The sequence below is a fragment of the Alosa alosa genome, chromosome 14, assembly GCF_017589495.1.
Source record: "Alosa alosa isolate M-15738 ecotype Scorff River chromosome 14, AALO_Geno_1.1, whole genome shotgun sequence".
Taxonomy (NCBI): Eukaryota; Metazoa; Chordata; class Actinopteri; order Clupeiformes; family Clupeidae; genus Alosa; species Alosa alosa.
Window position 1 is genome coordinate 2,199,856 of NC_063202.1, and position 23,234 is coordinate 2,223,089.

Below are 23,234 nucleotides of genomic sequence, written 5' to 3' on the forward strand. Positions count from 1 at the left end.
AGTAGCCACTTCTAAATGGGACCCACTACACAGTAGCTTAAGGTGTGTTGCTAAAGCAGCCATAATGAAATGAAGGTGTCATTGTTTGATACTTCACACACACATGCTTTTTAATTTCACAGACTACAACTACCAAGCTGGAATCAAAGCACATCGATTCCCTCTCACACCCTGCACGCACTTAAAACAAAATAAACAGGCGCCTCAGTCTCACGATGTATAGGCAAAACTGTATCAGACCCGGTGTAATGTTGGTAAATCTTCCATTGCACAGAATGATTTTGTAGCACATGCAATAAATGACAGTCGAAAGATACAAACAGTGCTGCTATCAATTTGTTTGGTATAACCGCATTTATAGTTTTCTACAAAATGCAATCAATCAAATGCCTCCATCACTCAACCAACGCTAACGGTAACATTACCTAGGTCCTTATTGATATTACAAGATTAACGTATCTGCAGTAAAACCAAGCATGTCCGATAAACATCCTCAGATTTATTTCGGCTTCAAGAAGAAATGGGAATTACACTTCATGTGAACATCGCCCTATCCTTATTAGATGTTCGCTATGTAAATTACAGTCCTTGTAGGAAGCGCCCATTGTTTTTTCCATCCCACTTTTAACTTCCAACAAAATTGGGGTGGTGGTCCCCGGGACTAAAATGAAAATTTTCCTCAAAAGTCTAGTGGGGCTACATACCCACCAAGTTTCATGTACCCCGGTGGTTCGTGTCCCGGTATCAATGACCAAAAATTCAGGGAGTAGATGACGGAAAAAATTCTTGAATTGTGTGCATGTGTGCGTGTACAAATTTATGTTTATGTGTGTGGGTGTGGGTGTGTGTGTGTGTGTGTGCTGCTTGTGTGTTTGCTCCGTGATGTGTGTTTGTGCATGTGCATGCATGCGCATATATGTCTACTATGTGAGTATGTGTCATACCGATGATTACTGTAAATGTATGTGTGTGCGCAGGTATCTGTTTATGCACATGTGTGCACATGGAATGGGTTAACATGACCCCTGGAGGCAAACATACAGAAAAACTGGTCATCCTAGGCCCTACAGTTCTCAAGATATTCACAGAGAACTGTGTTCGCCCCACCCTCCTTTCGGGGGTCCAGTCCAGCAGGGGGCCACAGATCAAAGCTTAAGAATGACGGTTCCATGCTATCCATGTGGGGTACATGCCCACCAAGTTTTGTGTACCCGGTCTTTCAGTGTCCCGGAATCCTTTGTTGGTGTACGCCACTAAATGTACACATACATTATTTTATTGTAAGGCCCCCATGAACGAAAAGTACACAAAACTTGGCATGCATTTGGAGGGTGTCAATGATCCTTCACTTTTAATTTCGTGCAGTTTTGACCTTGTCAGCCAGAGATATTGTGATGAAAAACACCTAATTTTTGCTTTTTAATTTTTAACTAGGTGGCTTATACATGAAATAAGTGGTAATGGGATGGGTTGACATGCCCCCTTAAGACCAACATACATAAAAAGGTGGACCTCCTAGGCCATAATGGTTCTCGAGATATTCACAGAAAACTGTCTCCTCGCCACCTACAGGCCAGTTGGTGTATAGTAACATAAATTAATTTATTGTGTGGCCCCCCCATGAACGGAATTCCACAAAACTTGGCGTGCATACAGAGGGTGTCATAATGATCCTACACTTCCAATTTCGTGCAGTTTTGACTATGTTAGGTCACAGATACCTTCAATTACAACACCTCATTTTTACTTTTTGTGTTTAACTAGGTGGCTTATACATGAAATGAGTGGTTATGGAATGGGTTGACATGGCCCCTTGAGATCAACATACAAAAAAAAAAATGGTCCTCCTAAACCCTACGGTTTTCGAGATATTCACAGAATGCCCTACCCTCCTTTCGGGGGATCCAGTCCAGCGGGGGGGCTACAGATCAAAACGAAAAACGATGGTTCCATGCTATCCATGTGGGGTTACATGCCCACCAAGTTTCGTGTACCCGGTCTTTCAGTGTCCCGGAATCATTGACGGAAATTTGGGCATGCGAAAAAGAAAAAAAAAAAAAAAAAATCTGACTAAACCTATATGACCGCTCGCCAGCAAGGCCGGGCGGTCGTAATAAGAAGACTCTGTTTCTTTGCATACATAGCTCAAGTTGTGAACAAGCAATATCCTACAAATAATTTTAAGTTATCAAACTATGACAGTTTTATGAAGTGCTGGCAAACACATCTGAAATGACCACCATTCTAACTTTCACTCACCTGATGAGAACTTTGAACTCTGAACATTTGAACGTGTAAATAAAAAATAGAAATAATTATCCCAGAAAGTCCCAGAAATATGACTTGAATAGAAGTTAGTTATTAACAAATAATTGATAAACGTTTAGAATACTTTGAGCACTGATGCAGTCAGCATAGGCCTCTTACATTGTTTGCAGGTAGGCCTACATTTCATTCTGTTTTGATGGCAAACGCGAAATAGCGCCAAAACAACCACCAGTGGACAAAAGGAGTATTACATGTGTACTGTTAAGACTCGCCATAGAGAATGAATGGGGAAATTACGGAGGTTATAGTTTGACGATGTCTTACTCCCGTGCGGGCCAGATGCTATATACCACGGACATGTTTTGGGGGGCCACCTAAAATGAGTTGGCGGGCCGTAGTTTGGGGACCACTGCTCTACACACTTAAACAGCCACATTCTCCAGCCGTGGCCCACTGGTTAGCACTCTGGACTTGTAACCGGAGGGTTGCCGGTTCGAGCCCCGACCAGTGGGCTGCGGCTGAAGTGCCCTTGAGCAAGGCACCTAACCCCTCACTGCTCCCCTCGAAGCCCGTTGTAGCAGGCAGCTCACTGCGCCGGGATTAGTGTGTGCTTCACCTCACTGTGTGTTCACTGTGTGCCGTTTGTGTTTCACTAATTCACCGATTGGGTTAAATGCAGAGACCAAATTTCCCTCACAGGATCAAAAAAGTATATATACTATACTTCTCAAACACAAAAATCTCTCTGCACCATCTGGGAAAATGGTGTGAATTATGGAGAGACATTCACAAACAGCTTGTGAGGAAACATGGAGAGAGGGAAAGAGAGGGGGAAGATATCAGTCGGGCGGAATGAGTCAGCCTCACTCCTCCCCCAGTGAATGAGAGGAGGCGTCTTTCTGTGGAAAAGTGCTGGGGCTCAATTAGGCAGATAGTGAGCTGGTGAGGGTTTGCTATCTGTGCACATGTCCTCCGCCACCAGGGGCCTATTGCACAAAACTAGGATAAGGGATTAAGCCAGGATATCTTGGTTATCCTGGCTCAATTTATCCGTGATCCAGTTGCACAAAAGCGAGATGGTGGCAGCAGGATATGTTATGGTATAAATCACCATGGCGATTTATTCTGTGGAGCTAGCCTGCTCCAGACCAGGCTAAGTTCCAGGATCTATTTAATCTCATCCCTTATCTCAGTCAGCAGTCACCACAAACGGAAACCAATAGTTATTCCACTGCCCACTACACATTGTTATCACATATACCTAGACCCACTGTCATTATTTAAACGTTTGTGATCATTAATTAACTTTTACATACTCGCCATTTCCGACCTGTCATGCGACAATGTGATGTCACGGGAGTGCCTAACCTTGAATTTCTTGAATTTCCCCTGGGGATCAATAAAGTATCTATCTATCTATCTAACTAACTAACTAACTAACCATTTCACGCGTGGTGGTCGCGGAACTAGTTGCAATATTCTCCTTATCAGAGGTGTTGCTGTTTGTTGCTGTTGTGAGAAGGCTATCTACCTACTTCACACCGTAGAAGAAGCAATGAAGCCACTCTAGTTGCCATGGTGAATCTGTGATCGGTGGCGGGGTCTATTTGAGGGAGCCGTGAGCGCGCACTTATCCAGGATAGGTTTCACCTGGCTTGATGAATCCGTGTCTGCTCATCCTGGCTTGCTCGTTGTGCAATTAAGCCTGTACTGGATTCATTGAGCGCAGCTCAGTAACTTATCCCGGATGTCTTAATTCTGCTTTTGTGCAACAGGCCCCAGGATGAAGGTGCCAGCATCAACAGGAAATGGACTCTTAAGAGTGCACACAATAATGGATTCTCACACATCCTTACAAAGTTTAGTTTGGTTTAAAGAAAAGGACTCAACTTTGGTAGATTGATTGAACACATTTGACCAATGACAAAACACTTGCATCTCTATGACGGACCCTCATAACACTGAAAACAGAGCTGCTGAAGCTCAAATAGGATTGTGTGAACAAACTTGTTGTATAGGTGAACTTTAATGATCTAACTACTGCAAGAACACAGCATGGCTTAACATCTTCAAAGTAAACATTTCACTTGTATTTAAAATGCAGCCTAATGTTAGAGCTTTTATTTACTAGATACAGTAAACAGCTTAAAATATCCATTGCTGACCATCAAAGGAAATCAAAATCATCAGGTCAACTTTTCAGAGGAAAAGTTTGAAAAAGAAAAACTGAGGGAACTAAGAAGCGGAAACATTCATTTCTGATGATCCACCAAGTTAACCACCAGCCATACTCTCCTCTGATCTTCAGCAGCAGTGTTAACCACCAGTGCCATCCTCTCCTCTGATCTTCAGCAGCAGTGTTAACCACCAGTGCCATCCTCTCCTCTGATCTTCAGCAGCAGTGTTAACCACCAGTGCCATCCTCTCCTCTGATCTTCAGCAGCAGTGTTAACCACCAGTGCCATCCGCTCCAGTGTTAACCACCAGCCATCCTCTCCTCTGATCTTCAGCAGCAGTGTTAACCACCAGTGCCATCCTCTCCTCTGATCTTCAGCAGCAGTGTTAACCACCAGTGCCATCCGCCCAGTGTTAACCACCAGCCATCCTCTCCTCTGATCTTCAGCAGCAGTGTTAACCACCAGTGCCATCCTCTCCTCTGATCTTCAGCAGCAGTGTTAACCACCAGTGCCATCCGCTCCAGTGTTAACCACCAGCCATCCTCTCCTCTGATCTTCAGCAGCAGTGTTAACCACCAGTGCCATCCGCTCCAGTGTTAACCACCAGCCATCCTCTCCTCTGATCTTCAGCAGCAGTGTTAACCACCAGTGCCATCCTCTCCTCTGATCTTCAGCAGCAGTGTTAACCACCAGTGCCATCCGCTCCAGTGTTAACCACCAGCCATCCTCTCCTCTGATCTTCAGCAGCAGTGTTAACCACCAGTGCCATCCTCTCCTCTGATCTTCAGCAGCAGTGTTAACCACCAGTGCCATCCTCTCCTCTGATCTTCAGCAGCAGTGTTAACCACCAGTGCCATCCGCCCAGTGTTAACCACCAGCCATCCTCTCCTCTGATCTTCAGCAGCAGTGTTAACCACCAGTGCCATCCTCTCCCCTGATCTTCAGCAGCAGTGTTAACCACCAGTGCCATCCGCTCCAGTGTTAACCACCAGCCATCCTCTCCTCTGATCTTCAGCAGCAGTGTTAACCACCAGTGCCATCCGGCCAGTGTTGTTAACCACCAGCCATCCTCTCCTCTGATCTTCAGCAGCAGTGTTAACCACCAGTGCCATCCTCTCCTCTGATCTTCAGCAGCAGTGTTAACCACCAGTGCCATCCTCTCCTCTGATCTTCAGCAGCAGTGTTAACCACCAGTGCACACGCTCCTCTGATCTTCAGCAGCAGTGCTAACCACAAGTGCCATCCTCTCCAGTGTTAACCACAAGTGCCATACTGATGATCCACCACCAGTGCCATCCGCTCCAGTGTTCACCACAAGTGCCATCCGCTCCAGTGTTAACCACCAGTGCCATCCGCTCCAGTGTTAACCACCAGTGCCATCCGCTCCAGTGTTAACCACCAGTGCCATCCTCTCCAGTGTTAACCACCAGTGCCATCCTCTCCTCTGATCTTCAGCAGCAGTGTTAACCACCAGTGCCATCCTCTCCTCTGATCTTCAGCAGCAGTGTTAACCACCAGTGCCATCCTCTCCAGTGTTAACCACCAGTGCCATCCTCTCCTCTGATCTTCAGCAGCAGTGTTAACCACCAGTGCCATCCTCTCCTCTGATCTTCAGCAGCAGTGTTAACCACCAGTGCCATCCTCTCCAGTGTTAACCACAAGTGCCATCCTCTCCTCTGATCTTCAGCAGCAGTGTTAACCACCAGTGCACACGCTCCTCTGATCTTCAGCAGCAGTGTTAACCACAAGTGCCATACGCTCCTCTGATCTTCAGCAGCAGTGTTAACCACAAGTGCCATACGCTCCTCTGATCTTCAGCAGCAGTGTTAACCACCAGTGCCATACGCTCCTCTGATCTTCAGCAGCAGTGTTAACCACAAGTGCCATCCTCTCCTCTGATCTTCAGCAGCAGACGAACAACTTCACCGTTTCACCATTTTAGAAATATTATTGTCAACATTTTGATAAATGTTGATATTGATATTTTATAATTGCCCAAAGATTAATGAGGACCAGACTGTTTCCCACCCATCTACAAAGCATCGATCCTTGACCACAGGGCAATTATTCCTGGACCTTTAGTCAGTGTCAGAAAGATCTCACTCAAATTCTGCAGATAAAAGTTCACTGTGGGCGCCTGTCACCTTGAGAAGGTCACAGTGAGTTTTAATTGGCAGAGGTGTGTACACTTGTCATGCATGTGACCCCAGCTGAATTTTAATGCAGAATCTCAAACCAAGACGACAGACTGATGGTCTAGCAGTCATTAGTCTCTCAGTTTGGTGTGTAGATAACCACTGAGAAGTGTCAGTATATAGCAAATGTATTTCACTAGTCTCTTCTCATAGGCAAATAAATTATAATATGGAAAGGTCTTTAAACTTATACGACAGCCTTGTTAAAATGCACATTCAGGGTGTCTGTTTGCAGCTGTATTTCTGTGATGAAAGCCGTTTATAATGCAAACAAGAAATAATTAAGACCTCAGACCGCCGCCTCCCTCCGTCGGTGCCATGAGTGATGGTTGTGCTGCCCCGACAGCAGACAGATTAACCCCAGCGCTTACACACGGCTGCCTCCCAGGACATAAATCCTCAGAGAGAAATTCAGGCTGATCTGGGAGAACAAGGCTGCCTGCCGTGTTCAGCCATTAGGGAATATTTTACCTGTTGCACGGTCAGCTGTCATCAAATTAATTATGTCAGTGTCAGAACTCCAATTGCAATTCTCCAACCTCATACGCTTGTGGAGATGGAGATGCTCATGTGTGAGTACATGATCAAGCATCTTGCATTAACTAAGACCAGATGTAAGCAGTGGAGCATGATTATGTTACATCAACACAAACAGAAAGATAAGACAGACAGCACCCACAGACAGGGAAACACCCACACACACACACACACACACACACACACACACTGAGTACTCAGCTGTGCCGAGCTGGGCTACTGGTGTGTCCTATCCTCAAACCCTCAGCAGGCTCCCCCTTCAAACTGCTTTCATGCTGCCGCAGTGGCCCAGGCCTGTCGCTCCTGAGGGGGCTTTATAAGCACTTCCACGTGGCACCACTGGCACATGTGCCCGCTCTGCTGCCCTCTGCCTCTACAGATGCCAGGCCTGGAGATGGATTTTCCACAGCCGGCCCCTGGGACGTGTTTCCATCTTATTACTATCCCAGGGGCCACTCCTGTCCTGCTGCCGTGGTAACAAGCATCAGGACGAGCTTTGATTAATGCTTCTGGCCCACTCCGGCAAGACCCAGGTCCGCCCCTGCCCAGAACCGCTCCTCTGCAACTCGTCTTGGACCGGCCAGCGATGGAACTGGACAGCAGATTTATCAGCGGCAGCAGCCCCAGAGCTGCAGAGAGGGGAGAGGAGCTGGACCGGAGGGGCTCTGCACCACATACTTCTACCTTCACAACCACAGGCCTCCACCTCTCTGCAGCCCACTAACTTATGGAGGAAGCAAAAACTGCGTAGTTTAAAGCATAACTAAGAAAAATGTCTGTGACTAAATATTCCATTCTTTTCAACATGTAATTGTGTTCTGTCTTTGCAAGTTCTTCAGTGTGACCTGTTTTAAAGTAACGGATTTAGGAGAAATGGGCATGCCAGTCGTAACTTAAGGACTGTTAATTGGTTTTGCCTAAGAGTAATTCAGAAAGCTTTGTAGCGTTAAAAGCAGCATCTAAGTCTGGGACAACTTAGAAGTAGAGGACTCCTAACTCACTAAGACCTATTTACAAACAATTGCAAACCAACTCTTTGTATCATTTAATGTATCAATATTTAAAATGTACATGCAGAATCACAGGAGATCTCAATCGCGAGGGAATAACTGTGCATTATAGAGTTTAGAGGACCGGTCACTCATCCCCCAATCACCGTGGTCACTGCAAGTTAGCTTGCGCATGAGAGACGTCAACCATAGCAACGGAGCCCTTGTCTTATGAGTTGTCATTTTCCCTAAAAAACTAAAAATTGGTCTCTGCAGCTTTGTGAAAATGTTTTAAGGGAAGTTTAGTAAGAAAAGAAAACTTTTAGGATAAAAATGCTTTGTGAATATAGGCCCCGTTATCTTTCAGGACAGAAATAGCCATAGCCATGACTGAGAAACTCATTTAAGGATCAATAAATGACAAGGATGACAAACGGGATGAGGAAAAACACAGCTTCATTAAATTCATATGATTTAAACTGAGAACATTAAGCTCCTGTACCTCTCCTGGGGAAAAAATCAAAACAATTTAAAACATGAGCAATGACACGACTATTCCTGGAGATCAGCATGCTTATGCAGAGGTGCCTTTAAAAAGCTGTAGCTCTCACTGCTAATCCAAACTGCTAGTCAGCCACTCAGCAAACGCCAGCCATCTCACTGCTTTTGAAATGCACAACCATCTGCCCGTCCTGTCAGTGCGGCTGGTACGAGTCAATTTAACACAATTTGTCTCACAGGGAAGCTAAATGTAATCTTGTTCGTGCTGGCAAACAGAGGAGTGTGTGAAGTTAGCAGAGCTCATTTGTTATGGGAGACATGGTTTGTCAGCGGAGGGGCTCATGACACATTAGTCAAAGTTAGTTTGGTTACACTTTACTTGACATTATTACACGGCTCTTCAAAGTGCTGCAGAATGCTCCATTCACTTGAATGGGCCTTTCCAACGTTCGGTGGTCTGCTAATCCTCAATAACAGACTGTTGCTAAGTATAACAGACCGCTTTCAAGGAAAATGGACTTTGTGCTTTTAATTTACGTCTTTCATATTTCTGCGCAAGGACAGGAACATTCAAAAGTGAAAGCAGACGGTTGATCAGCTGTGTTCTAAAAGAATGTTTGATTTAAGTTCAGCGTGTGCTGTTGCGAACTATTTGTTTCTCACCAAAAGCCACGATGAAATGGTAACAAATAGGCTATAGCTGTGGGGAGTTTGTTTCGTTTTGGCAAGTAGCCGTGTAATAAGCGGGATAATGTATAGAACGCCGGTGATTATTGGGAAAATAAGTCCCTTCAGGGCGGAACAAGACCCCTCCGCGTCCAGTTCGCCCTGTCAGGACTTATTTTCCCAATAATGACCGGCATTCTATACATTATCCCTTACGTATCGACATAAGAGTGACATGACACCGTCATGATGTGTCATAAACAAGTCATAAACGTTTATGACATAACGCTTCTGTTATTAAGTGAAATTCGTTTTTTGTCATAACAAGTTAGGGTTAGGTTTTGGGTTTGGGTTAGGGTTAGAGTTAGGGTTTATGTGTCATGACCGTGTCATGTCACTCTTATGTCGATACTGTCAAGTAAAGTGTTACCGTTAGTTTAAAGTTAGTGAAGACATTCAAGGAATTCATAACTCTATCCCAAAAACCCACCCCTATTTAGATATGTTCTCATGAACAATTCCTGTTTGCTTCATCTTCAAATTAATTTTGATGGTATATGGTCACATGAAGGGCAGATTCACACTGTTCTAGTTATATATACATGCATCATCTAGTTATATATACTGTACATATGCATCATCTAGTTATATATACACATCTGCATCATCTAGTTATATATACATATGAATCATCTAGTTATATATAGACATATGCATCATCTGAGCGCTACTTATGGCTCTTCCCTGACAAATTTAAGTTTATGAAAATATTTTCAATACCAGCTGCTGACACACTACATTTTGTGTGTGCGTGTGTGTGCAAGAAAGAGAGAGAGTGAGTGTGTGTGTTAAAGGAGTGTTATGTGACCGCAACAGTAGGCTGTCACAGTCCATTATGTAAACGTTATACATTTTACAAATGTATAATGTGTATAAACGCATGTCAAAAAAAACGTAGTGTCTGCAATGGACTCACTAGTCACTACAAACCCCAGAGTGCAATCTGTCTCTCTGCCCTTTCACCCCTGCTGACTGCTTCTAAAGAGAGCTGCTATTTCTGCTCTCCTCTCAGTGTCCGTTTGGGGAAAGGAGAGGAGAAAATCCCACTGGAACGCCACAGCTTATCTCCAGCTTTGTTTAAAGCAAAAAACAGATCTGAGTGAACTGCTCCAAGGCTGCTGGGTGTAATGAGTGGCAGGGTGTGTTATCAGCTGTAGCTCCACTGTAGAACAGCTACAGGATCACACACACACACGCTCAGAGATAGGAGATACTGCGCCTCTGCTAGCAGAGCTTACTGAAGAGATTATCTCACAGGCATATGGGGACAATAGGGTATACTTTATGTAACAGATGTAGCATTCATGTAAGATGTAAAACATTTTTTTAAAAGATGTTAAACAAATGTAAAGGGACATACCTCTCCATTTCATATTCCTTCTGGCCAGGCCTCACATGCTTCATCACCTGTGGAGAGGAACTGGGGTCTAGTTATTCAGAATAATAGGATGATATTCTCATTATGTCAGCAACTCCGTGTTAGTGAGGCCAGTTTGGTGTGAGTCATTCCTGCTTTAGCTGTAGGCTAATGAAACAAGCGCATATCTCACACAGACACAGAGAGCACACAAAAAAGGGGAATGTTGCGTGTGAGCGAGTAATTGGAAAATGAGGGGAAATTGTCTTCAAATTTCACACTATTTTATCCTTCAGAAGAGTGTGATCCACTTGAGCTCACTGAGAGGAGTTTAGAGAGAGAGAGAGAGAGAGAGAGAGAGAGAGAGAGAGAGAGAGAGAGAGAGGTTTCACTAGAGCTTTCTATTGGTTGCCATTTGTTTGGCATTTCCTGATTGGAGGCCTTAAGGGGCAGATCCACGGTTATGTGCATCCACGAGTTCATTCACTAAGTGGCGTCTCCAGAGTGCCATTTCCCTTAGACTGGCACGAGACAATTAAGAAGTAATACAAATAATTAACTAGAAAATGTAATTTCGAGGAAATTCCCAGTGCATGAAAATATAAACATACTGTATATTAACATAAAATGCCAAACAAACTTTTATTTGGAAACAGCTGGCAGGAGTCATAGTTGATAACAACTGACAGTTGAAATGGCTGAACAGTTAAATAGTTGTGTAGTTTAAATAGTTAAATTATTTAATAGTGAATTATTGTAGTCCATTGTGATGTCATAGTGCTAATGCAAAGTCTATGGGGAAATATAAGCTTGTTAGAGTGCATGAAAATGCACTCTATTGTTATCTGATTTCTTCTTCTTATTGTTCTTCTAACGCTTTTTGTGCGTTTAATGCAGCTTCAACTGTTTAACGTAGAAACTTCATTCAAACTGCGTTGCGTAGGTCTTATGTGACTTCAGCTATGTATTTTTCAACTTTCTAACTTTTATACTTTTTAAACTATTAATTAAAAACTACTAAAATTTCCCCATTGACTTAACATTAGATTATGACATCACAATAGCAACTAGAAAACGCAATTCCAGGGAATTACCAGTGCATGAAAATGCAAAACATATGGTGTGAAATATATTGTTAAAACAGATGATGTGCTAATTGGCAACCAACATGATGAGGTTTAATATAGTTGAAATGACTGAACTAGTTAGATGAGGTTTAATATAGTTGGAATGACTGAACAGTTAAATAGGTGGATAGTTTAAAAGGTTAAATTATTTGCTAGGTAGATGAGGTTTAATAGTTGGAATGACTGAACTAGGTAGATGAGGTTTAATATAGCCTGGCCACCTGGCCTAGGATTCTAATTGCTTAACGGCAGTCTTAATAGAGCCATATTGTATGCTTAAAGCCTGAGACAGAGTATATAGTTTAAAAAATGTAGATAGTTTAATGGATGTTGATAGACAGAAAGTTGAATGGATGTTGATAGGCAGATGGATGTTGATGGATAGTTTAATGGGTGGATGAGTGAATGGTTTGAAGAGGATGAATGGATAGAAAGTTGGATGAAATGTGACTTATATCCTTGTAGAATGGAGAGACAGAGAAAGTTGGCCTAGTTCAGCAGAAAGCAGTTGATACAGGTGCAATCAGTTGAATCAAGTTAATTTGTCCATTGTAATGTCATCAGCCTAATGTTAAGTCTATGGGAAAATGTTGAGTAGTTTTTAATAAATAGTTTTAAAAATGCTAACATTTTGCTAACTAACTATGCTAACCATGTTACTAAGCTAATCATTTTTAACAGTTTTGCTAAAAATGCTAACTAGCATGCTATGCTAGTTAGCATGCTAATGCTAACATGCTAACTATGTTAACCCTGCTAACTAGCTACAGTGGGTAGGAGTCATAGTTGATGACAAGTAACAGTTACAATGGCTGAACAGTTGAAAAGTTCAGTAGTTTAAAGGGTTAAATTGTTTAACAGTGAAATACTGTAGTGAGGACTTTTATTTTGAAACAGTTTTTGGCAGAGGAAGCAGTTGAACAGGATGTGTAGTCTTAATAGAGCCATATTGTATGCTTAAAGCCTGAGACAGAGTATATAGTTTAAAAAATGTAGATAGTTTAATGGATGTTGATAGACAGAAAGTTGAATGGATGTTGATAGGCAGATGGATGTTGATGGATAGTTTAATGGGTGGATGAGTGAATGGTTTGAAGAGGATGAATGGATAGAAAGTTGGATGAAATGTGACTTATATCCTTGTAGAATGGAGAGACAGAGAAAGTTGGCCTAGTTCAGCAGAAAGCAGTTGATACAGGTGCAATCAGTTGAATCAAGTTAATTTGTCCATTGTAATGTCATCAGCCTAATGTTAAGTCTATGGGAAAATGTTGAGTAGTTTTTAATAAATAGTTTTAAAAATGCTAACATTTTGCTAACTAACTATGCTAACCATGTTACTAAGCTAATCATTTTTAACAGTTTTGCTAAAAATGCTAACTAGCATGCTATGCTAGTTAGCATGCTAATGCTAACATGCTAACTATGTTAACCCTGCTAACTAGCTACAGTGGGTAGGAGTCATAGTTGATGACAAGTAACAGTTACAATGGCTGAACAGTTGAAAAGTTCAGTAGTTTAAAGGGTTAAATTGTTTAACAGTGAAATACTGTAGTGAGGACTTTTATTTTGAAACAGTTTTTTGGCAGAGGAAGCAGTTGAACAGGATGTGTAGTCTTAATAGGGCCAGTTTGTATGCTTAAAGCCTGAGACTGGCAGTTGATCCAGCTGGCCTGAACACCTGCCATGGGATTCTAATTGCTTAACGGCCGTATTATGATGTCACAATCAGCAATGTTAAGTCTATGGGGATTTTTTTAAAGTTTTTCTTTAATAGTTTAAAAAGTATAAAAGTTTCAAAGTTGAAAAGACATACCAACCTGATCTGTTTGAAGACCTACGTTACAAAGTTTGAATGAAGTTTCTAAGTTAAACTGTTCAAGAGAAATTCGTCATGCACGGAAAAGTGGTAAGCGGAATAATAATAAGAAGAAAAAGAAGTTGTTGTTGCCTAGGGAGGCAATGCACTGTACCTAGTACAGTGCATTTTCATGCACTGTAATAAGAATAAGTTGCCTAGGAAGAACAGTACAGTGCATTTTCATGCACTGTAATAATAATAAGAAGAAGACTTCGGATAACAGAACAGTGCATTTTCATGCACTGTAATAAGCACACACACACACACACACACACACCTCTTTGTGGGCCTCGCTAGAGATGCGGTTGGTATAACGAAGGACCTCCAGCTCCATGTCGGTCTTGAGCAGACGGCTATTGGGAAGGACAAAAAAAACCCAACACATTAATATTAATATGTATCCTCCTTCAACCTTCCCAGCTGACCATGCAGTCAGTCCTCCAGTGCATCTGCATCTCAAGCAGTGCCAGCAGCTCTCAATTCATACAATACAAAGAGAACTGCGTTAGTTCTGAGTTAGTTACTTCAAAGGAACCTCCATGTGCAACAACCCAGATAGTTTTTGTAGATATCTGGGTTGTGGGCAGCCGTGGCCTACTGGTTAGCACTTCGGACCTGTAATCGGAGGGTTGCCGGTTCGAACCCCGACCAGTAGGCACGGAGCAAGGCCAGTGGGCCGCGGCTGAAGTGCCCTTGAGCAAGGCACCTAACCCCTCACTGCTCCCCGAGCGCCGCTGTTGATGCAGGCAGCTCACTGCGCCGGGATTAGTGTGTGCTTCACCTCACTGTGTGTACACTGTGTGCTGTGTGTTTCACTAATTCACGGATTGGGATAAATGCAGAAACCAAATTTCCCTCACGGGATCAAAAGAGTATATATACTTATACTTATATTTCATGAACTACTTACTACCCCCACACACACCCTTGACCTCCACCCTTCATGATCTCTGCCTGCTCCCAAAATACACCCTCAACACTCAACGGCCGCACAAAATAGTCTCACCGAGACAGCTCACTAACATCCTCACTGGTCTGTCTAATAAACAGAGCAACAGATACCTCTTCATTTTCAATCATGAATGAGGCTGTCCACAAATAGCACCCAGCTGTCAGATAGCATTACTTGTGAAATTCTAATAAACACCGTTTGGGATGAATGACTCACAGTGCCAGCAGGTGCACAGAGTACAGGAACACACAATTTTAGTCATCGCTATCTGACTGGGATGGGGGGAATGAACCCCCTACACCACACACACAGGGGGTGTCAGAAATCTCATTAGCGAGGTGTATTTCTTGTTGTCTATTTTTGGTCAACTCTGTCAACATTTACTTCAACTCAATTAGCTGAATGACTCACAGACAAACTGTCAAAGCTACATTTTGAAACGTGGGAAAAGTCACATCTCTTTGAGACATGAAACAGTATAACTCATTTGGTTTCGATAGGGACCCGTATTAAGCACACATACAAATATGCAGTGTTGCTGCATTTGTTTAGTGGTGGAAAACTGATGTTATGGTCATGACTTGAGGATATGTGGCGGGCTTTTGAGTTTTGTTCATCTGTAATAGGCAAGAGAGGGAGAAGGAAATGGAAAGTTTGCAGCGGACTGAGGAGCAGCCATAATGAAACAGCTTCAGGAAGCAGTAATAAGATCCAGAGCCTAATACCAGGGGCAGCCAGGCGAGCACGAAGACCATTCCAGCTGAGCAGCCTGGCTTATGGCTCTGCCTGGGAGGCCGCACACACACACACAACCCAGAGAAAAGCCCTCGTCTCTGGGAGCGCACATGAAATTACCCCACAAGGAAGCTCTGGACACCGCTATCTAGGCTTGGCTAAAATAAAACACACACTGCCTGGAGACCATTTTTAATGTTTTCAGTTTAATGTACAAAGACAACAATATCCCATTGATACAGAAATTGAAAACAGCAGGCTTGCAGAGTCTGCAGAGTCATTTCCATATATATGCCCTGCTGTGAAGTAGAAGTACAACCCACCCTTGTCTGACATTTAGCACAAGCATTCAATATGTGCTTTAGTTCACCAAGTTGTACAATCTAACACACACACACACAGAGAAAGTAGGCACTGAGACCACTCAAGAAAATGCTACGCTCAGACAAAGAAATCTAATCTAACCAACAATTTCTTCTTCTTCAGTGGACATCCTATTTTACAGACACTGCCTCCGATATTCTTTAGGGCGATCCCAAAGTGCCTCTCCACTCAACACAGCCATCTTAAAGTGACAACGCTAGAATTAAGTATAAGTATATATACTCTTTTGATCCCGTGAGGGAAATATGGTCTCTGCATTTATCCCAATCCGTGAATTAGTGAAACACACTCAGCACACAGTGAACACACAGTGAGGTGAAGCACACACTAATCCCGGCGCAGTGAGCTGCCTGCAAGAACAGCGGCGCTCGGGGAGCAGTGAGGGGTTAGGTGCCTTGCTCAAGGGCACTTCAGCCGTGCCTAGTGGTCGGGGTTCGAACCGGCAACCCTCCGGTTACAAGTCCTAAGTGCTAACCAGTAGGCCATGGCTGCCTCATAAGCATCTCTCCGAAACTCCAGAGACACAACAGAGTTGCAGCTGGTCCGCAGACAGCTATATTTGCCAAGAGGGGGCACAGCAGAGGACATGTAAAGAGAATGTCAGATGATGTCCGCTGCGACAGACCCACACAAGCACACAGCCCCACGACAAGGCTGGAGAGCAACTCTGAAGCGACCTACTCAAGCCCATTTCACTCCACTTCATTGTGTGTGTGTGTGTGTGTGTGTGTGTCTTGTGTGCAGAGTATTTTCTTCTTTGATTTCAAACATTTCACTTAATTTGACTGGCTTTTTATCATTACAATATTTTGATCATTACAATATCTTTAGAAGGGGTTTGATGTCTGAGGCTTTCCATAACAGCATAGTCAGTCACTGAAACTCATCCTCCTCTAAAGTGCTACCAGGTCTATTTAAAGCCTGTATACAGTAGAATTTTCCTCCTACTGTGGTCTGTGAAACTTCAAAATCAAAATGTTGAATGGATACAGAAGTTGATGGTAAAATAAACTTTTTCATATCAAATGTAAGTCACATAGAAACAAACACTACTGTGAATGAGGCTTCATAAACTAGCAGCAATGTAGTACACACACATAACTTTCTTTTGATGCTTCAAATAGCATTAATTTATTTAACACATTTGATCTTAAATGAAAGCATCCAAAGGATATAAAAAACCTACAAATTGGTGAATAATGAATGGCTACTTTGTCAGATCTTTTGAGGAAACATTATCTGCCAGTCAATTATGTTTTACCAATAACAAAGACAAATGTTAGTATCTGACTTTCTAATTATTTAGATCTTGTTGAGAACACCACCAGCATTCAACATGTCCATGTCCCTAATTCACTCAGGTTCAAATTTACACATTTCTGATATTTGCCATACAATCCAAAAACACTGAAATAACCCAGACATTGTCTTTATTACACCATCCACTAATAAAAAATATAAATGTTGCAGTACACAGAGCGTGGTATATAAAACAGATCTGTTGTCATTTTCATGAATACAAAAGCCTACTTACCATTCCACAATTACAGGGTGCAGGAGGGTGTTGTTTACTTTGAATCTGTAAATGTTGAATGTATAATGTAAAAACAATGTACCATAATAAGGAAACTTCATTCCACACATTTTAAACAGAGCATGTCCTACTCCTTCTGTCAGTGTATATATTCAGTTATCATCTGCTGAGTAGTATATAACAGGTCAAACAAAGTCACGCTCCTGTGTGTAGCTGCAGATAAGATCAATGATTTGCTATACCATGGAAAGAAAGGCATCTAGGGCACACAATTCCCTTTTCGAAAATTTGAACTTCAACTTTTTGGGGAATTTAGCTTATATATTACCCTGTAACCCACTACTAGTGAATTATGCTAAGCTAGGCTAATGGTATCGGGTTATCTACGCTCAGAGAAGAGAAGGGTATGTATCCTCTTATCTCATTTGGGGGTATGGTAAATAAGCATGTGAGGAAAATTTCAGCATAAGCCATGTAGTTTTCAGGTACGGTGTTTTGTTCGTTTAAAAAGGTACAATGCAAGTGTCATTAAATTCAAACATGTGCTTTCTGAAATAGGCTTATTCAAAAAATGGAGAATGTCTCCTACAGTGGATAACGTTCTTTCTGCTACATAACAGCCAGAAACAAAATGAATTACAATCACATTCTACAGCTTTCTACAGCATTCACAGCATAGCTGCTAATATGAGTGGAAATGAGATTCGAAAACAATAGATGACTAGACTAATGAATATTTGATGCTACTAAAACCTACTGGCTGATTCCTTCAAAGGAGGCTTCGCGACAGGTACTCCCACTATCAGTATTCACTCCACGCTGCAGAAGAAGAGCAAAAGGAAGCAGAGAAAAGCAAAGACATTTCAGAGGAGGCTTTCAAGTCCTTTATGATGCTCATCCACTGAGAGAATACAGAGACACACAACGGATAGCTGTCTGTCTACATAGGATGCCAAATGAACTTATTCCGATTTGTGACAACAAACCCAGTAAGGCTTGCCAAGCAAGCAACAGTGATGTTGATGGTGGAGACCGTTTCATCTCTAGAGATGCCAAACCATGCGGTGAGGAGATTTCTGTGCAAGCACTACATGACACACTAAGTGCACACACGTGGAATATGTAGACCACTTTAAGATCCACTTTTGCTTTTAAAAGGTTGAAAAAAAATATTGAAATGACATGTGGATAATGTGAAACATGAATATAAGATACATGTATTTCAAGTCTTTATAATATCCTCCTCCACTTCTTTGGCCTCTGGATTTTTAACAATATACAAATCAACACATAATACTTAAGCTTATTTTGTAAATCTATTGGATTAAATGTGTGAGATTGGGAGTACGCTTTTGTTAAAAATGCATCAGCCAAATGTAATGTGTTGATGATTTCTTTGTGAGAATTTCAAAGTGTGCTCACATCATGTCATGCCCTCAGTTAATTTCCTTGTTAAAGACTACAGCAGCTACTGCTACAAAAACACTGAGGGATGCCCCAATAGCAGTGAACCTACCAGAGTAAGGAGGGCCGCTGGACTCCGCTTGGCCAGAACATCAGCAATCTGTGGAGCAGAGCAGAGCAGATGAGAGATCAGAGAGGACAGACGTGAAGCATCATGGAGGCTGAGCTTGTTGCCTCATTATCCTGTGCTGTGGACAGGAAGGCATCATCAGCTCATCAGCACAGCGGGCAGAGCCGTCTTGATGGAGAGAACAGGAAATGACAAAACTCAGATGAGTCCAGTAGACTTTATTAAAGCTCTGCAGTCCGCTTATGCCTTACAATGAGACAATGACTCTCAGCAACACAAAGCAGAATTTAGGAAAAATGAGCCATAGGATCCAGTGCGCACACACACGCACACACGCGCACACACACACACACACACACACACACACACACGCACACACGCACGCACGCTCTCTGAACAAAGCCATCATGGACACACATATAACTCAAAAACTGAAATCAAATCAATGCTGAAAGCTCAGACTGCAAAATCCTCTTTAAAATCCCTCCATCTCATCTAAACATTTCTGCTGGATGTCTTTTTAACAGCTCTCTTGCAGACAAACTATGACAGTTACTTTTTTCATATCCTAAACTGGAAATCAGAGTAAAGAGGTGATGGCTGTTTGCCCACACTTTCTAAGCCGTGCCTCACACAGTAATGAATGAGAAAGGGCCAGACATGAAAGCAAATGAAGCCTGACGAGGCTTTCATCTCCGTACTAACAAGTCCAGCCACAGCCTCCGATTAATGGCATGAAGACGCATGATGGTACATACCACACTTAATGTTCCAAAGCCAAATTACAAACAAGCTGTAAACAATATAAAAGCAATGAAGCTCCTCAAGCAATAAAGCATTCAGACTTTGAAGCGCTTTCATAGTTTCTGTATGTCCTAATGAGCTCTGATCCTTCACTTTGAAAATAAAAATGATCAGTTTCACATGTTTAAAGAAGGCTTCTCTGGGGGCAGCAAGTAGCACACCACACAGACCTGAGTGCCCACGAGGAGCCAGGTCCAAACCCATCCTACTTCTTTAGCTGTACTTCCATCCAACGACAGCTAAACGGGGGTCGCTGTGACACAAGCGGTTGCAGTTTCTGCAAATCTGACCCGTGGTCATTTCCTAATACCACCCCATCTCCCTACCTCCCACTCACCTTCAGTAATTTTTCACTGTCCTATCTTAATAAGGGCAAAAAGAAAATAAACAGCTCCTAGAAAACTCCAAACTAATTACAAAATAAATCTGTGAAGTGAAGATCGAGGTTTAGTGGGCAATTCTATTTCCTTGAGATGTAAAAACACAAAACCTGGCACCAAGAGAGCAATTTGTGCCTTACCGTATATAAATGTAGCATTCATGTTACTTGTGGGAAATTATTTAATCGCACTTATCCAAAAGAGGCATGAAAGGTAATGAAAAACTGATGCATGATCGAAAATGAACAAACTAGATTTCGTCCACCATTTCTCTTAAAAATTGCATGGGGACAAGAGAGACCTGCTGATTTTTAGGGATGCTCACTGGCATTCACCATTTATGAGGCAATCTGAGGATGTTTCTCTGGTGAATGAGTTAGATTCCAGAGCAACCTGACAGCACGGGTCACGAGCAATGGTCCCAGATCCAATCACTCAGGTGATCCCTCTGACCACAAGCCCAGCATGAGGAAGGAACCGGCTAACAGGCGTGTTTCCCTGGAAACTGGCCTACTCAGAACCTCTTGAAAGTGGTCAAAAAGGGCACTGGACTTGCATCACTCCCATTCTGTTGCACCACACTCATACAAAGGAAAAGTTCCTTTGATGCTGAGGATAGAAAGTCTTATCTGGATGAATACCTGTGTAACACATCACGCATGTATTCACAAACTCATAAACTGGTAAACTCAGTGTGGCCCTGGTTTCAAAAGTAGGACAAAAAGGGCAAAGGAGTTGCATCACTCGCATTCTGTTCCTTACCACAATATTTCAAAGCATTTTGACTCTGATGCTTTGATGCTGAGGACAGAAAGGTCTTATTATGGATGCATATTGCATAACTAACACACAATGCATCCATGCTGGTAAACACAGCCTTGGTCTGGCAACTGATTCAGAACCTTCAGAATACATTCACCTACTGATTCAGAATAATGCAGCTACATTACAAGAATAATGTATTAATGCAAATTCAAATACTAGCACAAACAGTGTCACATTTCTACTGCAGCACTGTGTAGTTATGTCTGGTTTTATGCCATTGCCCATGAAATAAAACCTTACTGTGTTACTGTGCCTAGTGAAAATATGCGTGTGGTACACAGTATGAAACAAGAGGAGAAATTGCCTATAGGTGGCAGTGGCTGGCCTTTGTTTCTGAGTCATGTTTAATGTTGTCTAACATCAGTTATGCTGTCAGTGGTTCATTCACTTTCCTCTGAAAACAGGTTAAGCAGGGAGGGCTGATGGGCTTTTAACTCAACGCTGCTAATTAGCAGTTAGACACTGTGACAGGAATACATGGTCATCCAGTAACAACATGTTAATGCACACTCATATGGCTTTGACAAACGCAGAACAAAGCAGGGAGGCCATTTAAAAAAATACATTTTTTAAAAATCAGAATTTCATAGGATGAAAATGGCTCAATTCAACCCATTCAACTCAACACCATCTACTGTTTAAAATGATCTAAGGCCAATGCTGACATATAGTGACCGTGTTGGAGGTCACCAAATGACAACTGATGTGGTGATTGAAACTCCTCATACACTGAAGTTTATGTCCCATCCCTTCGCACCCAACTCAACCCCATTCCAATCCCCCTCCCATTTTTAGCTTTTTTTGTTCAAAATTATGCTTTGGAGAGGAGTTCAGAGGCTCAGAGCTGAGGCTGCAGTTACACTTTAAAGAGCAATCTCTCATACTCACATCACAGGTGTAGTGCACTTCATCAACATCGTATTTCTCCTTGTAGTGCTCCCTTGGATAGATCCTGTCAGCAGACATCAGAGAGGCGCTTTTTAATGAGCTGTTCTGGAGGGAGTGTTTAAACTGCATTCTTAAACTGCATTAAACTGGATCTGTTTTACACTAGTAAGCTTTCCTTTGGGGCCTAAAGAGCGTTTGATGAATCTAAAAGACTACACTACCCAGGAGAGTTCTAGTACTCTAAAAAAAAAAAAAAATAGGAAAAGATTACCATAACTCTATCACATAATATGCTGTTTTTTCTAAACATAACATATGGTCACACCCTGTTATTAGTTAAGATTTTCTCAGGTTTCAGGAAAATTGTGTGAAACATTTGAAGAAAAGGAATAGTATATTAAAAGAATAAGAACAGTGCAAAAGCCACTAATACATTGTCATTCAGACATCAAGTCATTTCAAAAGAATAATAATGAAAGTGTGAAAGATCCCAGTTCCCTCAGCTGCAGAAAGGATCAGAAGAGAAGACTTACTCTCCCATCCAGGTGGCATAGCTGTCGGGCAGCTTAGGGACGAAGAGCAGGGATCTCCCTGACTCCACGTGGATGGCTCCAAAGCAGTCGGCCTCGGTCACCCCAAAAGCCCAGTGGAAGAAGGACTCCTGCAGACCAGAACAGCAGACACAGACAGTCAGGACTCAACAAGGCTCCAGCTCTGAGAGTGGGTCTCCATGTCAGATCTCAACAAACCCACAGGAATGTCCCCAAAGCTGCTTCCCTAAGGCTGGCACAAGGCATGCCCTAATGTGCCAGCATACAGTGCCCTCCAGTCAGTGGAGGAGGAAGTACTGAAACTACTTAAGTAAAAGTCCAAATAACCAGAGAAATATTTATTCTAGTAAAAGTACCACAATGACAACCCTACTTAAGAAAAAAGTGCCTGCTTTTAAATGTACTTTAAGTATTAGAAGTAAAAGTATTTGCATAATGATTTATTATCTTAATGTCTATATTCTGAAAAAAAAAAAGGCTAATGTAATTGTGCTTACCATCTGTGATCATAAAATGTAAGAGAACAGAACAATGGTGTTGTAGAAATGTAGGAGTAGAAAGTATAGATAATTGCTGCAAAATGTAATGAAGTAAAAGTCAAAAGTATGCACTATAGTACAGATACATAGAAAATGAACTTAAGTACAGTAACAAAGTATTTGTACTTTGTTACATTCCACCACTGCCTACAGCATCACTCACACCCACTATTTTAGTATGTTTTATCTTCTACTGTCTGTATTGTGCAGTGGAGTTTTTTATTTGTATATACTTATTTTACTTTTTCTGCTGTGAGTGAGTGAGTGAGTGAGTATCTATCTATCTATCTATGAAACAATGGTTATATTTTATTCATCCATGCATAATTTTTTGACTATGGTCTCTGAATATTTTCACACCAAATTTAGG

At 42.2% G+C, this 23,234-nt stretch overlaps 1 protein-coding gene across 1 annotated transcript in view; it reads right to left on the reverse strand.

The window, feature by feature from the left end:
- Window positions 1-23,234, reverse strand: part of pepd (peptidase D) — a 31,973-nt gene that overhangs the window by 4,969 nt on the left and 3,770 nt on the right. The window contains exons 3-9 of the mRNA XM_048262863.1: window positions 22,308-22,435; window positions 21,775-21,838; window positions 18,860-18,907; window positions 18,101-18,162; window positions 17,344-17,388; window positions 14,016-14,091; window positions 10,754-10,800 (exon numbers count right to left, since the gene is read on the reverse strand). Of these exons, the coding sequence (XP_048118820.1) occupies window positions 10,754-10,800; window positions 14,016-14,091; window positions 17,344-17,388; window positions 18,101-18,162; window positions 18,860-18,907; window positions 21,775-21,838; window positions 22,308-22,435 (470 nt within the window). The remainder of the gene's footprint in view (window positions 1-10,753; window positions 10,801-14,015; window positions 14,092-17,343; window positions 17,389-18,100; window positions 18,163-18,859; window positions 18,908-21,774; window positions 21,839-22,307; window positions 22,436-23,234) is intronic.